This window comes from Leuciscus leuciscus, assembly GCF_965113295.1.
Source record: "Leuciscus leuciscus genome assembly, chromosome: 12".
Lineage (NCBI taxonomy): Eukaryota > Metazoa > Chordata > Actinopteri > Cypriniformes > Leuciscidae > Leuciscus > Leuciscus leuciscus.
In genome coordinates, this window is record NC_138736.1 from 28,140,725 (window position 1) to 28,158,223 (window position 17,499).

Consider the following 17,499-nt stretch of genomic DNA (forward strand, 5'->3'; position numbering starts at 1 on the left):
TGACTTGTATTATGTAAAGTTGGTTTGGTCACATCATTAGAAATAAGTGTGAACAATTTTGAGTCGCTGTGTGTAAACGATGACAACTGTGTTGCAGTTGTGTTTAACTTTTGCCTGCCTGTGTTTAGCATTGTGAAACATAAGTGCATCACAGTGCAAAATGTGTTTTAGTGAGTGAGAATGTGTTTAGAGTTCAGCAAAAATAATGCATGAGATTTGCAAACAGTGTTTTATACCTGAACTTAATGTTTTACAGAAAGAGTGATTTATTTGACAAATTGGTTTAGGCTATTGAGAATTTGGCTCAGAGAATGGAGTTTAATGTTTTAGCAATTCAGAAAAACTGTAACAATATGTGTTTTTGGCCAGAAAATTAACTACTTGGCTATATGTGCTGTAGGTGTTGCTGTGTTAAGAGTTTAGAAGAAGTACTTTGAGTTTGTTAGCAATTGTAAAAAACTTTAATCATTTGAATTGGATTAAGAGGATTTATGCTCCTAAAAAACAGTGCCAAAATCAATGAAAGGCATAGCATATAATGCAGAAATATAACATTTTGGAATTCAGTATTTTTGAATGAGTATTGATTAATAATTTTATGCAGCAGACTCAAGTTTGCACATTCCCTAACAGGGGCAATGCAATTCATTATTTTATTAGGTGCTCTGTATGAGTGTACAACAAAATTATGCATTTTATGGGACAATCTATTACAGTAATCAAGAAGAGATTTGCCTATTACAGAAATGAATGAGTAAGACTAATGACTAACTTTATGTTTCAGGCATGTTGCGTCAGACTAAGACATAGCAATGAATTCTTATTTTAGTTATAATTTCTTTTGTTTCTTCTATAATTTCTTTTGTCTTTCTCCCCCGAGGCCTCTGTGTTCGCCGTCTCTGTCCGTGGTGCTGAAACAAGCAACAGTGCTTTTTTGAGACTCCTTCTAAGCACCAATTGTCCTCACTTTTAATAAACATGATTGAAATGGATTCTTTGATGAGTAATGATCTTTGTGAGGGGCTTAACCAAGTTATGTTTGATTCATCTGACCCAGAAAAACATGATCAGCTCCATGCACAGTTTCCCACACCGAGAGAGAAAAAATGTTTTGGTCTTTGAGAAGAGGCAACTGGTCACCATGGTAACATCAGTACCTCAGGATCTCACAGGGGCAGCACACAAAAGGCTGGAGGACTCCAAAACAATCTAAATGGTTAAAGAGCAGTCTAATAATCTTTCAGTGCGATTAGATCATTGATGAGAGGCTTAAGTAAGAAACATCAAATCATTTTTTTTTTTTCTCATGCAAAACAGCCAACACTGATGACACAATGTCATGTCTGTGAGATGAACAGGCCTCCAGAGAAGGACACTAAAAACAACCATTGCATGTCAGTGGCAGATTTGTTTTACAATTCAGTTTGTGTTGATTGTATTTTTACAAAAGATCCTTTATTTTCTCTGGAGATTGCCGTCTTGTGAGTTTCCTAAGAAACTTGCATTGATTTGTATTGGTTGTATAATTTAATAATCGTTCGCCTAACATCAGTACCTCAGGATCTCACAGGGGCAGCACACAAAAGGCTGGAGGACTCCAAAACAATCTAAATGGTTAAAGAGCAGCCTAATAATCTTTCAGTGCGATTAGAACATTGATGAGAGGCTTAAGTAAGAAACATCAATTTTTTTTTTTCTCATGCAAGACAGCCAACATTGATGGCACGATGGCATGTCTGTGAGATGAACAGGCCTCCATAGAAGGACACTAAAAACAACCATTGCATGTCAGTGGCAAATTTGTTTTACAATTTAATTTGTGTTGATAGTATTTTTTACAAAAGATCCTTTAATTTCTCTGGAGATTCCCGTCTTGTGAGCTTCCTAAGAAACTTGCATTGATTTGTATTGGTTGTATAATTTCATAATCATTCGCCTCATGTGCCATATGTCTTAAATATGCTCAGGTTGTCTCACATTATCTGGTGATTCACTAAAGGTTTTTGATTCAGGTCATATGGGGCCATATCTCCATTCATGTTTATCATAAGAATTATATTTTTTCATTAAAAAGACAGTATGTGGTAGCTCTCAAGTTACGTTTTTTCTCAAATAATTTAATTAGAAATTCGGTTGTCATAGTTGCCTGAGCACCATCAATACACAACGAGAAGGCTGGAGATGTGGTTATCTCTTCAGCGATCATACATGACTAACCATCTCTGGTTCCCTGAGGACAGTGCAGTTGTATTTCCTCTTTGGATATTGGTAGTTGCACACTAGGGGTAAAAGAAAACCATTCAGCTTGAGAAGGGAAGCAATTTATGCATGGGTAATCAGCTTCTTGAATAATAAATTATTTATAGTGGTAAACAGGCCATGAGGTCAGGTCGCCAAAGAGCTTGAAAATAAAAGACTTTTGATTTCATGTGAATCTGGGTGGGCATAACCTATAAGAGATCCAAAACGATACTATAAAACATTTTCATTTTTGAAAGATTTTATAATGTGGTAACACTTTGCAATAATGTTTCAATTGTTACCTACTTTAGTTAACATGAATAAAGAACAAACAATTCTACTACAGCGTTTATTAATCTTAGTTAGTGTTAATTTCAACATGTACTCATACATTATTAAAATCAAAAGTTGTATTTGCTAACATTAGTTAATGCACTGTGAACTAACATGAACAAACAATGAACGACTGTATTTTTATTAATTAAAGATTAATAAATACTGTAACAAAAGAATTGCTCATTGTTAGTTAATACATTAACTAGGATTAACGAATGAGACTTATAATGTTGAATCTCATAATATCAGTGGTTCTCAACAGGTGGTTTCAGGCCATTTGGGGGCATCAGTAAATTTAAAATGTAAAATAAATAATTCATTCATTTGAATAAAACAATTAAAAATCTTATTAGCTTAAATGCAGATCAATACATAATTGATAAAAACATTTATAAAAAAACAACAACAACAGAAAAGCACGCTTGAGCTTTTAAATGTGATAACTTTATTATTACTGCAGCATCCAATCTTGGCAAACAAAACAAATGAATCTCCTTAACAGCAATGTTGGTATTGACAAATTCTGTTTTCCCGCCCAGAGATATTTATTCTCATGTTTCCTTATATGTTATAAGCTAGTTGAGCAGTGTGATTTATCACTTTTACCAAAGACTTTATAGGTGTCACAGAATCAACCACGCCCTCACCATATAAGCCAGCACACCTCAGTTCACCTTTGTCTGTTCTCGTTGTTCATTTCTGAACACTTACCTATCTGCGATCCTCTCTCAAACTGTCCAACCATCAGTCTTCTTCAGTCTTCTGTGATCATCCGTCTGCCAGCCATCCGGTTCTCCAGTCACTTCCCCAATCTGCCTGCAACAGATAAGAACTATCATTTGACAGCCAGGATCACGTCAATGATCTTCTCTCCAGTTTCTCACCTGGTTGCATCTCTTCCAATACTTTAATAAACTCTGTTTGGATTTTACCTTGTCTGTACTCTCATGTTTCATGAGCATGGGCTTTAAAGAAAGTCGGAGCACTCATATGGGAGAAAGTGCAATCTCTGTTGAAAATAGCCAATATTAATAGACACTATATGAAACAGTCAATGTTCTGAGATATGTGGTCTAGCCTGAAAAATGCCCTTTTTTCATGAGTTGAACCATTTATGAGACCATTGTCAGATTTCATTGGTGATTTCGAATAGGAAATTAATGTGGCCTCTATTTGGGTTTTACATATTTTTTTTATTATTAAAGAAACAGCATGTTTTATTGGCATGGAAAATTGTAGCAAAAACAACAGTGCTCTAACAACAGTTATTAGCTGACTACTTTAATAACAATTGACATTGAACATGATTTATATAATGAAGACCAAATTCCAGTGAAATATCTTAATCCACTATGATGTGTTTAAGTCCATCATTATGTGTGTATTCTGAGTGGCAGTTTCTCTCTGCAGATGATGAGGTTGTGGCATGTGACAGCATCTGAAAAACATTTGAGTTTAGAGTTACAGTATGTCTTTTCCAGTTGTTTATGTAAAAACAATTGTTTATTAAGGCCAAAATTAGCACAAAAAAAGGGACAGTATGTTACAATGTTGAAAGAAAATGGTGAGATCAAGTCATGGGATAGCTTTAATGTTCTTTGTGACTGCAGGGTATGTTTATGCATAAAGTCATTTAAAAAAAAAATCTAACAATATGGATCATACATGTAATATGTGTGGAGAAGAGAAGATAAGTATCCTTACCTGAACAGAGCTGGTCACACATGCATGTTCTGTTAAACTAAAAAGAGTAAAAAGACATGATTGGTAGGAAACCAGTTACAATTTGAAAGTTAAAATGTACAGACATTTTAAGAAAGAAATATTTCAGCATATAAAAGTGTTCTTCAAGACCATATGGTTCTAAATAGAACTGCTACTATGTGTAAATAACCTTTAAAGCAACACCAAGTAACTTTTGCTCTCAGGGTCCCCCTACAGTTGGGAAACAGTATTGTCTACTACTGTCTAAAATCTGTCATGGTTACACCAGGGAATACATGTGCATTTGTTGACAAGCCGATACCCCCGAACTCTGCAGAAGGAGTTCTCACGTCTTGGGCAGACTGCCTGCGTTGCGTGTGAAATGTCTTCATCCCAGGTACAGTGGCATATATTTCAGTATGTCATATGAATATAATTTCATGGGTTTTATTTTTTCATTGAAAACTAGCATGTTAGCGTTTACTAGCTACCAGATTGATAATTCGCTCCTCTACTATAGCATTTCTTGATTCATGAAGATAAATGGAGGACCAGATAGCTTCCGTAACATAGCCAGGCAGACAACAAATTCGAAAAACTAGCGATAGTATGCAAGCAATATACTTACTAGTCCAACAGCATGACGGCCAAGTCCGCATCGGTCGGGCACCCCTCCTCCTCCTTTAGCTCACGCCAGCGAGCGAACGCTGGACCAATATTGATCCTCATCCAGTGAAGCAGTCGATTCTGTTCCCTACCGGAATTTCTGTTCCCTTTACGCAGTCATACTACAAATCATACGTAGTTGCCGAGTTACCATACGTACCATCAGAACTGAATACGAGCAAGAAGCACAACTGGATGTACGGGAAGCCAAAAGGTTAAAAAAGGATTGTATTTTTTCCTGAAATTTTTGCGTTTTTTTCATTTTTATTAGAAGCGAGTTTTTCCCCATCTGTCAATTCAATCCAGATTATTTCTTTTCAAATTTAAAACGTTATTACCGATTTCAATGTAATGTTTATTAAGTCTTTGACGCATGCGCTGTCAGCAGACACGGCTCGTTGAGGGGGAACAGGAATTCCGGTAGGGAACAGAATCGACTGCTTCACCGGCCTTTGATTTTGTCACTCTCCCTTTTTCTCTACCTAGTCTCCTCCGACAAAACCTTTGCCTTCTTCAGTTTCGTTGCTGCTTCGGCCATGACAACAACATACACACGCTATACCACACGCTATACGTCCGAATTGGAGGAAATGGGGGGTGGGGGGGTAAGTGAGGTATGCCGTAAAGCAGTCGAATTTTGTAGTTCTTTTTGTGCTCGGGTAACTACCCGAACCCCGAAGTTCCGTAGTGCCAGTAACAGCGATACAGACCCCATCAGGCAATGGCAGACGTGTCATTCAACCTATTGTAAGTCGATGTACCATCACAAGGGTCTTGGAAATATATTATGAAGGTTGAAAAACTACATGGTGTTGCTTTAATGAACCATCTTTTTTTAAAGTGTAGAATAGTAATTTCTCACTAGAAATGACATCATAACATGATCAAAAACTTTACATTTACACAAACTGACGACTAGTCGCAACTTTCAGACGCCATCTTTATTTTTCTAGCTCAACTGTCACAGAATGGAAAGCACAGGATTGGCAGAGGATACATCTATGCTGCCTTCAAAAAACGATCAGATGAAGGTATGAGGAGACAGGAAGTGAAACTAGCATTGTATTCAGACGTGCCTTGATGCCTTCTGACCTTGGAATGCATCCTCCGAAGGCAGCATTTATCAGTTTTCGGACGCAGCCTGTGTCTAGACTAGACGCGATGCGTCAAAAGACAATAGAATCCATTATGGTCAGTGATGCTCTCTACACTGGATGCGGCACGACACGACAAATCCCAGTCAGCAAAACTGATGCCTCATCATATTTATGACGCCCTCCAAGAACTCACGATATTTCTCATATAGGAAGGACAAATGTATTTGCAATGGTCGCTCTGTCACGTCCGGTGTAACGGCTTCTAGCTGTCAACGGTCGCATCTGGTGTAAGGAGAAACTAATGAATGAAACTTGGCTATAATTAATGCTTTTAAAATGAAAAAGAAGATGGTGGTCTATCAGAGACGAAAGAAAACAGCATTCTTATATTATGGTGTACCGCTCTGTGCCGTAATTCATCGAGATACGCAGAGATACGCTTTCATTCTTTCTCCTGGTGATTCTGCGGTTCAGTCTCAGTGGTTAGTGAAAATCCACAGGGATCTCTTTATTCATATAAAACACTCAAGTGTGTAATATACATTTGCTGATTTTGTTTTAACTGCTGGGGGAGTAATAGCTCAAAACTGCTTTCTCTTTCTGAGTTGAACAACACTACCCTCATCGACATTTCAATGTACAGTATGGTTTAGTCATTTTATTTGGAATTTTTTTTACTGCTAACTGTTTGTATTATTTCAAATGTTATTTAATTATTTAATATGTAATTTAATTATTATAGGTTTGCATATAATGTTCAGTGTTTGTATTTCCCCTGAAGCCTGTTGCATGAAGTTAGTTGAACAAACTCTGAGTTTCAGGGTTGGTTTAGAGTTGACAAATCCATATAAATCCAACCTGGTTTAGATCAGCTTCAAAGGGCTCACAACGCTTGGTATAAAAATGTTTTCTGTCAACTCAGGTTTAATCCAGATTTTGCGATTAACTCTGAAGCGTGTGCATCTGAAAGTGTGACACTAGCGGCAAACAGCCAATCACACGGAACATGGAAAGCGTCAGTTTGATTCACTTCTCGATGAAAACACTACAGATTGAACACGTAGGCATGTGCATGACGTAATCGTTTTCACAGATTCACGTTTTTGTCGTTTACACGGAGACCGTTTTCAAAAGATTTCGTTTTCAGGAACCCAAAACGCCGTTAAATGAATGTGTAAATGAATGGCCAAAACGCATAAAAACTCTTCCATTTTTAGTTGAAAACGGTGTCGTGTAAACAGCCCCTCAGAGATCATTATGAAAAAATAAATAGGCCTTATAATTGATAGTTTCACAAAGAGCTCAAAAGAATACACGAACGCTAAAATGAATCTGTTAAAAAGCTTATGGGCCCTATTTTAACGATCTGAAATGCAAGTATCAAGCATGAAACGCAAGTAACTTTGTGGGCGGGTCTTGGGCGCTGTTGCTATTATACCGGCTGGATAAATGACTCTTGCACCCGACGCAAATCTAAAATGGGTTGGTCTGAAGTAGCTTCATTATTCATAGGTGTGGTTTGGGCGTAACATGAAATAAACCAATCAGAGCGACATCTCACATTCCCTTTAATAGCAGGTGCGCTTGTTCCATGGCGGATTGCTATTATAACGGCGGATTTGCCAGGCGCACACCAGGAGTGGTTCACAGCCGAGGAGACCGACGTTCTCGTCAGGGCCGTAAAAGACAGAGAAGTGACATTGGGGATGGGAGAAACCCACCCAAATTAGCTTCGGTTAAACAGGCGTATAAAAATTTGGGTAAATGTGTAAGCTAGATTTATGCCTATTTTTTCACATCTTCATGGACACAACAATGATTTCCCTCGTGTGTTAATATTTTTCCTTATAATAATGTATGGTTTTTTAAAAAATGAGAACTGCTGCGTCTGTGTGTAGATGAGATAAGCAAAGTGCATGCGCGTTGTGCACACGCTACATTGATTATGGCCAAGCATGCGCCCTTAAAATAGCATATGAATAACATGCGCAACGCGCCACTGACTTTAGACTAGGTTTTTCCTGGTCAGTGGCGGAATTGTTTTCTAAACCTGCAAAATAGCACCAGGGAACGTTTGCACCGGAACACGCCTCCTCTTTGCGCTGAACCGCCCCCGGGAGCGCAAATGCATTTCCTAGTTTACCGACGTGCGTCTGTGTAGGGAAAAGTCCGCTGTGCGCGGGTGCAAAATAGGAATGATACATGCGTTGGTGTACAAAGTCAGTTGCGCTGGGTGCAAAAAAGGGCCCATTATGTTAAAGCTTGCTGTCACATAACGTGAGTCTAAGGAGCGCACACCGAAGGAGAAATCAGAATCTCAGTCTTTACAGTTTTTCTTGATTGCTTAAACACTATAACCAGGATTTTGAACTAAAATTTCAAGCACACCCATTTCCCTAAACTATAAACACTATTCCCCTGTTTTGACACATAAGTCAGATTTGTTGAACTGTCACTGCAAAACTCTACACACAAATCCATTAATTTCTCATAGCCTACACCATGTTGTCATTTAGAAAGCACTAGCATTCAATATTGTTCACTCAAGTCAGCACAGCTTCAGCTAAATTAGCATACAATTACCCAAGTGGAAACACTAAGAGTCTAAATTGATCACACACCAATCAGAACCTTCAAAAGATAGATGAAAGGGCCAGAGTGATTGGGTATTGGAAAAATGGATCCAGAAAGACATGAAGGAAGAGGTTGAGGACACTTGAGTGGAGGAGGAGGAGGAGGAGGAGGAGGAGGAGGAGGAGGAGGAAGAGGAAGAGGAGGAGGAGGAGGAGGAGGAAGAGGAGGAGGAAGAGAAGGAGGAGGAGGAGGAGGAGGAGGAGGAGGAGGAGGAGGAAGGAGGAGGAAGGAGGAGGAGGAGAAAGAGAAAGAGGAGGAGGAGGAAGAGTAGATGGGAGTGGAGGAAGAGGTGAAAGAAAAGGAAAAGTACGAGGTGGAGGAGGAGGAAGAGCAGTAGGGAGTGGAGGAAGAGGTGAAGGAAGGGGAAGGGGAAGGGGAAGGGGAAGGGGAAGGGGAAGGGCAAGGCCATAGAGACAAGCAGTGCCACTCTAGTTGCCCAGGTCTTTGTCCATGGTATGACTATGAGGGAGGCTGGGCAACGAGTGCAGCCAAACTCTTGAGTCTCTTCACCGTCGCCTCGATCAAAAGAACCTTCAAGGAGAAAAACAGGTACAGTAGATGACTGCTCTCTACAGTAACTTTTGAGTGCAGTACACTGTGCTGTTACAACACATACATGTACTGTCGCTGTTGCACTATTATACAGTTTTTTTCCAATTGCTAACACACTAAAATTACATGCATAGCACAATTATTTAAACTGACACACAGAGAGCAAAACCTCTTCTCAAGTCTCCAAAAGTCTAAACACATTTTCTGCTTTACACACATTTTGCAATTCAAAATGACACTTTTTAAATGCACTGAACACGGTTCTCTGCATAAGACACAACAATCTGACATAAAGTCACATGTTTGCCATTTCAAAACACTGCCATTCAAAATGACACTACATGAGCTAATTGGCCAATACATGTGCCACCTGGCCAAACACCTCAAAGGTTAATTGTTAACACTTCAATCTTTTTTCAATTTACTGTTTTTTGTGAGCATATTTTTGCTCAGTCCAATGTAAATATATATATGCTGTGCATATGTTTGGTGAAAAGAAATGTTTCAACAGCATGTATGTGTATCTGCAAATATTTCTGTGCATGTGAACAATCTGAAGAATTTTCTACAATTTGAACTTTTTTTGTATTATGGCAAAGCATACTAAAGATGAGAGTGCTTTTCATTATGCCCAACAGTGTGTAGTTGCTTAGACAAAAATCTGGTAATATGAATGAAGTTTGTGCCATTTCCTATTAAGGGCCGTACAAGCCAAAATCCATTCTTCTACTGTCACACACATACATTCTCCTTTCACATACATACTCTCACATTCACATTCATTCTCCTTTCACATACATACATTTCTACTCTCACACACACTTACATTCTCCTTTCACATACATACATTTCTAAATGCACAGACACATACATTCTCCTTTCACATACTTACATTTCTACTCTAACACACACATACATTCTCCATTTACCTACATTTCTGTTCTCTCTCTCACACACACACACACACACACACACACACACACACACACACACACACACACACACACACACACACACACACACACACACACACACACACACACACACACACACACACACACACACACACACACACACATATATATATATGCATAAGACTAAAATGTATAAATGTGTGCGTAAAAATACGAGTACAAAATGTAAGCTGTGAATGTGCGGTAAAAATATATGAATATAAGAGTAAAATTAAAAAATGTGTGTGTTATACAATATGGGAACATAAGAGCAAAAATATAAGTAGAAAGGAGAATGTAAGTGTGTGTGTGTGTGTGTGTGTGTGTGTGTGTGTGTGTGTGTGTGTGTGTGTGTGTGTGTGTGTGTGTGTGTGTGTGTGTGTGTGTGTGTGTGTGTGTGTGTGTGTGTGTGTGTGTGTGTGTGTGTGTGTGTGTGTGTGTGTGTGTGTGTGTGCGTGTGTTTGTGTGTGTCTGTGTGTGTGAGGGTAGAAATGTATGTATGTGAAAGGAGAATGTATGTGTGAGAGTAGAAATGTATGAGAAAGGAGAATGTATAAGTGTGAGAGTAGAAGAATGGATTTTGGCTTGTTTGGCTCTTCATAATATGGTGCAAAAGTTTGATTTTGATAATGCTATATGTAGTTTTGGTTGCAGTGCTTAATTTTGCAGGATATATTATATATTTTGCAGTTTGGGTGTGTGGTTTTGTGAATTGTGTTAAGCATTTTGATAAAACCAGCCTAGTTTGCAAAATTGTGGGTTAGTAATTGGAAAAAAACTGTAAAAAGAAATGTATCAAATTGCCTCACATACAGAGAGAGTTTTCTGAATGCTTCCATTTTGTAAAAAGGATGTGTTACAGTTACAGTAATCAGAACTTCTATTTTTCTAGGACACAGAGACAGTAAAATGGAAGAAGCCTGCCAAATATTTCAGTTGATGCTTGTCAGCGGGGAATAGGCATGTAAGTGGATTTTACCCCGCTGCCTGGCTAGGGCCAATATAGCCTGATGCTGACAAGATTCTGGGGCAGAGTTTTTGTTGTTGTTGTTGTTTGTTTGTTTGTTTGTTTGTTTGTTTGTTTGTTTAGTGTATTGTACTGTACATTAAGGAATAAAAAAATGTGCCAATGTATCCATTGGTTGTGTCTTTTGTGTTCATCATGTGAAAAGGTTTGTAAGGGGGGGAACCAAAAGCAAAATAACTTACCAGTTTTGGAAATGTTGTTCTGAATTGATTGCACTAGTGTGTAAGACTGTAATTGTAGTGTGTAAGTATGTTGTAATGTGTGTGTTTGTGAGGGCTTGTGTGTGATGTCTGAGGGCAAAGTTTGGTTTTTCAGCAAGAGTGAATGGTTTTGAGTGTAGAGCTTCATTTTGTCCTGAAAATAGGATGTTTGGGGAATTGGGTGAGACGTTATGGATTTGTGTTTACTGTTTTGAGAATACCAGGCATAGTTTCAAGAAATGTGTTTAAGCAATTGAGAAAAACTGTAATATTAATTGTCAATTAATATAATAATTAATTTACAATTAATATTACAGTTTTTCTCAATATATGACTATATTATACGAATTATACATAATTACAACTACTGTAATATAATGTAAATAAAATAATTAGCAACAAAAGTATCTATATTTCTTTCACTCTAAACTGCTTTAATCTGGAGTGAGAGATACATGGGGAGTGGCTTTATTGCATCAGATATCACCTTGCTCACAGCTGATTGGTCCAGTTTTGGTCTGCAATCTCTAACCCAGAATAAAACCTGCTCCGGAGCAGGTTAGCAATCCACCTTCTTTAGACCCAAAAACCAGGGTTTGTTCAAAGTTAAATGACTTGCCTTAAAGTCCCCCTGAAGTGAATAATTGTATCCCTTAACTCATCTTTGATCACCAAAATGACATATTTAAAAGTTTTTTTCCTTGAAAAAAAAAACTTCATGCCTTAAAATAAGCTTGAATGCAACTCTACAACCTTGCCTCATTTAGTATACGCGGTTCTATAAATATGCAAATTAGCCCCGCCTCCACTCGCTCGCTCCAGCTCAGAGATCCACTCGTTGACGATCACACATTGACGTCACGTGAATGGTTACAAGGTAGTTTGGGATGTCAGAAACAACAAGCGATTTCAAACCGTTTTTGAGACTGTCTTATACTGCAGATTACACCATCACTGCAGTGCTGAGAAAATACTCAGAAATGGTGTTGACTTATGAATTTGCACATGGTTTGTCTTAAAGCATATTAAAAACACCACATAGACATATAACATTAAAAACTTGATTTTTCACCAGGGGACTTCAAAGGACTTTGCTATTACTTGATGCATTAACAGCCATTTGAAAGCAAGAGCTGAGCAAAATTTGAAAGCAAGCACCTCTGCCAAGAACAAGAAGTACAAGATGAAAATCATAATCATTATTTTTATGTTTTTTTTTTTTTTTTTTTTATGTATAAAAATGATAAGGACAGTTTTGTCTTTTCCTGTCCAATACTGAAAGGAAAATGCTTGAGCAGCATACTGTTGCTATGGCTATGGGCTGGGGTCTGTTTAGCACACTTCGATAAACTTATAATGTACGTTTTGTGATAAATAAAAAGTCATTTAAATACATTTTTAAAGCATTTCAAAGCTATAATATGCATTACCTAATGTATTTATATGTTAAAATAAAACTTTTAACTTTTAACTCTTTCCGCACCATTGACGGATGTACACGTATTTTTCGGCTTTCCGTGTTGAAACTTACCCACATTCAAGTGATGATAAAAAGAATGCATAAAGCTAGAATAAAACTTTTTTTTTTTTAAAGCAGAGGGTCTGTTCTTTTTTTGATATATTGCATGTAACTCCGAGCAGGATTTGAACTGTGGTCTTCGGCGTGGGAAGCGGCCACTCTAACAAGGAGGCTAAAGGCCGCAGCCGCTAGCAACAGTTGCTAGCTCGCCTCTTGTGATCAGGGGAGTGAGGTTTACAACAACAAGAAAATATTCTGGGGGCCATGAAACTTTAATGAAAATGATCAAAACTGCTGGCAGGGAAATAATTAAAATTACTCACCCTCATGTCGTTCCAAACCCGCAACACAAATCCATTTTCGGAACACAAATGAAGATCTTTTTGATGAAATCTGAGAGCTTTCTGTCCCTAGACAGTTACACAACTGACACTTTGATGCTTCAAAAAGTTCATAAAGAAATTGTAAAACTAATTAATATGAATTGAATGGTTAGGCCCAAATTTTCTGAAGACACAATTTAGGCTTTTATTCACATATAAACATTGATCAGTGAACATAAACAGAAGCTCAACCAAACCTGCTTGATGCGCGAGAACAAATCTCTTGCGAAGCTCAAACGTGCTGCGTAACACAAGAATGAACCTCACTAGTTCTTGCACGTCAAATGAACATGCTTGAGCTTCCGTTTACCACAACTGATGTGTGAGTTGATGAAGGTTTATATGTGAATAAAATCGATCTGTTCATCTTTTAAAGCGATTCTGTCTCTTCGGAAAATTTGGACTAAACCGTTCAATTCATATGGATTCGTTTTATGTGTCAAAATGTCAGTTGCATAGCTGTCTGGAGGGACAGAAAGCTTAGATTTCATCAAAAAGATCTTCATTTGTGTACCGAAGATGAGTCTTACGGATTTGGAACGACATGAGTAATAATAATAAAATAATTTACATTTTTTTGGGGGGTGAACTATCCCTTTTAAGAACCTTTTATTCTGATTTAGATGAATTCTTTATGAACAAAACGCCTGCAATGTATCTATTAAGTTTACTTCACCCCTTTAAATTACCTGTAAATGAATAGGTGTTGAAAAGGGTCTATTTGGTAATGGAACAGTAGTGGAAGAGGGAAAAAAGGTTGGGGTGATGGACTAGAATCATAGATCCTGCGCTTTTCCCATGTTCATGTAGGAGGATGGGTGAGTAAGGGTGGGAAATTGCTACCTCAGTGACGTCCACGCAGGCAAAATTTTATTGCGACAGCAGAACAGCTCTTCTACACCTAACGCGAGCTCACACACAAGAGCTCCTGCCGGAGAAAACATGAACCTGTAAACGCCGTCAGTGTGATTTGGATGATCAGAAACATCATTTCTGATAATTAGCCTATTATATTTTTGTTTGTTACGAAAATGTGAAAAATAAAAAAATTTAATGAGCACCTTCTACTCCAACCCCGTCGCTGACCGTTGGACACCAGTAAACTTTAAAGGATTTTTCAACCAAAACCCTCTCTTCTGGAGAATCGATTAACCAAGAAAAAAATAATAATTGCAGAAGAGTTTGTTTTCACGACGAACCGTCAAAGTAAGCTGACTCTGAAGATGAACATCCAAAACGGCAGTGATTTAGACAGCCCTGAAGGAAACATAGGCTTACAGGCACCTGAAAAAACCTTATTTGGAATCGGCACCGACAACTTCATAACGCTTCTGATCTTTGGACTCATCTTTACTCTAGGGGTCCTGGGAAACTCTCTGGTTATCACTGTTCTGGCTCAACGCAAACCTGGACAGCAACGAAGCACCACTAACATATTCATCCTCAACCTCAGTGTGGCAGATCTGTCCTATCTGCTCTTCTGCATCCCCTTTCAGTCAACAGTTTACATGCTGCCCACATGGATCCTGGGTGCCTTCATTTGCAAGTTCATCCACTACTTTTTCACAGTGTCTATGTTGGTGAGCATCTTCACCTTATCAGCCATGTCGGTGGACAGGTATATCGCCATAGTGCACTGCAGAAAATCCTCATCCATTCGAGTTGAGAGGCATGCGTTAATCGGGGTGCTGATCATATGGGCGCTCTCTTTCGCCATGGCCACTCCGGTTGCCTACTATCAGGGTATCGTGGAAAGTGATGACAACAGCACGTTTTGCTGGGAAGTGTGGCCAGATCACAGCATGAGGAAAATCTATGTCGTGTGCACTTTTGTCTTTGGATATGTGCTGCCGTTGATTCTGATATCCTTCTGTTATGCCAAGGTTAGTAGGCTAGCTCGTCTTTTTTTTTTTTTTTCTTTTTTTTTTTTTTTGGCTTGATGATGAATGTTTGCATGTAATGTGCTTTGATTATATTCCTTATTAAAGGAAAATGAAATGTGGATTTGGTTTAGAATCTGTTAAAGTATATTAATGAAAAATAAGGTGTCCAAAATTATTAAAAAGCAGGAATCTTATTTAAAACAGAGGCAACAAGTTAGAATAGTCATGTTTAATATATATAATGGTCTAGGTTTATTTTATGCATTTGTCACAACAACAAAATGGCATCCTGTATGTTGGTCTGCACTTTGATTTGGCTAACATAATGTTTTCAAATATTATTCATATTTAAAACAAAATTGCTTCACTTCTTTCACTTCTTTCTTAATTATGTTAAACAAATTTTCTAACATTTAATGTTCTATTCTTTTACCAGCTAGATCCTTTTTTTTTTTTTACTTCATGCCACACAAAATATATCAAAATAAATATTAAGAAATTGTAAACATTATAGAAAATGTTTATTCAATTCACTTGTATCAATATATATATATATATATATATATATATATATATATATACATATACATATATATATATATATATATATATATATATATATATACATATACATATATATATATATATATATATATATATATATATATATATATATATTGTATTTTTAAATAACTCAGACAAAAAGTGTGTCAAATCATTGACCCTTCATTCACATATTTTAATTTCAAATTATTATGTGCCAATGTGTCTTTAGGTCCTGAATCATTTGCATAAAAAGTTAAGAAATGTCTCCAAAAAGTCTGAGGCATCAAAAAAGAAGGTAAGAAAAAATAAGAGTGCTCGCTTCAAATTTTAAAATATAATATAATCTCATAGTTGTTAATTGATGAATTATTAATTGTTTATTATTTTGTAAAAACCCAGCAGAAATGTCTCTCCACCTTTCTTGACAGACTGCTCAGACAGTCCTGGTCGTTGTGGTGGTCTTCTGCCTGTCCTGGTTGCCTCATCACGTGGTGCACCTGTGGGTCGAGTTTGGCTCCTTCCCCCTGAACCAGGCATCCTTCGTGCTCCGTGTGGCGGCTCATTGTCTGGCCTACAGCAACTCGTCTGTTAATCCTGTTATTTATGCGTTCCTCTCAGAGAACTTCAGGCAGGCGTATAAGCAGGTTTTCCGTTGTCAGGTGGCTTCTGCGTGCCCTACAAATGAGGCCAGAGAGATGAAGGCAGCACCATCCACCAACTGCACCACTGTGTAATTCCTGCTGCTGTTAAGTTTGTCATAATTTATGATAGCTTAAAAATGACTTGGGAGAAGGCAAGAAGATTGTTACATACTGATGTAGCATCTGGACCAATCAGACACACAAATTATTCATTATATTTAATGAATAATCCAGCAAACTCACTCTCCCAAAAAGTTCTATGAAACTTCCCCCAAAACAAACATCACAAATGAAGCTAACACACTGGCAGAACCCGGTGTCCTGTTACAGGACACATTAAGACTGATAAGATTTTTTACCACCCCATAAGGAATTTGCAGAGAGTTGTGACTCTCACTTAATTCTAGCTGAGAAGGAGAAATAAACCCTTTTAATCCTATATATTCTATATATAACCACTTGAGAAATGTATAAACATGTATCTAATTTTCCCATCTCATAATTTTCCTTTTTTTATGGTTTGGCCTGTGTATTCATTCAACTCTTTTGGATTAATGTTTCAGACTTGCATACTATGGTTAACCAAAATCATATGTGTAGCATGTTTAGTCTCTATAAACTCCAATCTTCGTCCCCCATTCGTTAATTTTCATTACATTTTGCTAACTTTGTGACGCATTAGTATTATTAGAATCTTGAAGATTCTTTTGTTAAACACCCAATCAAATTACATGTTCAAAGGCCTGCTTGAACAAAAGGTCGTAAAGAAATTCCCTCCAAAGGGAACAACATCTTATTGTCTCAGAACCCTCCAGAGGGTGTGACATCTTCACACTTTAAAAATCACTGATCTCAAGATCACGCCTCTTATTTTTCTTACTCTCTTAGTTCTTTTCTGAAATCCTGATGTGAAGATGATGCTGAACTAGAAGTTCCCTTTCGTGGTCACTACGAGTTACATCGTGGCGACAAATGAGGTTTCGCTTAGAAAGCCTCTCACCTTCGAGAAATAAAACAAGCCAATGGCAAAGAAATGCCATGGGTCTGTGTAATTTGCATAGCGTAACTCCGCCACACCTCGTGGGTATATAAGGAAGTACGCTGGCAACATGCAGAT

The 17,499-nt window shown here is 37.7% G+C and overlaps 1 protein-coding gene across 1 annotated transcript; it reads left to right on the top strand.

Annotated features, from left to right (window-relative positions):
* Window positions 1-14,135: 14,135 nt before the first annotated feature.
* Window positions 14,136-17,289, top strand: galr1a (galanin receptor 1a). Its single transcript, XM_082185275.1, has 3 exons — window positions 14,136-15,195; window positions 15,971-16,036; window positions 16,170-17,289. Exons 1-3 carry the CDS (start codon window positions 14,536-14,538, stop codon window positions 16,473-16,475), a joined length of 1,032 nt encoding a protein of 343 aa, XP_082041401.1. The 5' UTR covers window positions 14,136-14,535; the 3' UTR covers window positions 16,476-17,289.
* Window positions 17,290-17,499: the final 210 nt, after the last annotated feature.

Bases quoted from the DNA above. Each gene is read 5' to 3' on its own strand.
- galr1a (XM_082185275.1), top strand. From the start codon at position 14,536: ATGAACATCCAAAACGGCAGTGATTTAGACAGCCCTGAAGGAAACATA. The intron at 15,196-15,970 runs GTTAGTAGGCTA...ATGTGTCTTTAG, and splicing joins TATCCTTCTGTTATGCCAAG to GTCCTGAATCATTTGCATAA. The intron at 16,037-16,169 runs GTAAGAAAAAAT...CTTTCTTGACAG, and splicing joins CTGAGGCATCAAAAAAGAAG to ACTGCTCAGACAGTCCTGGT.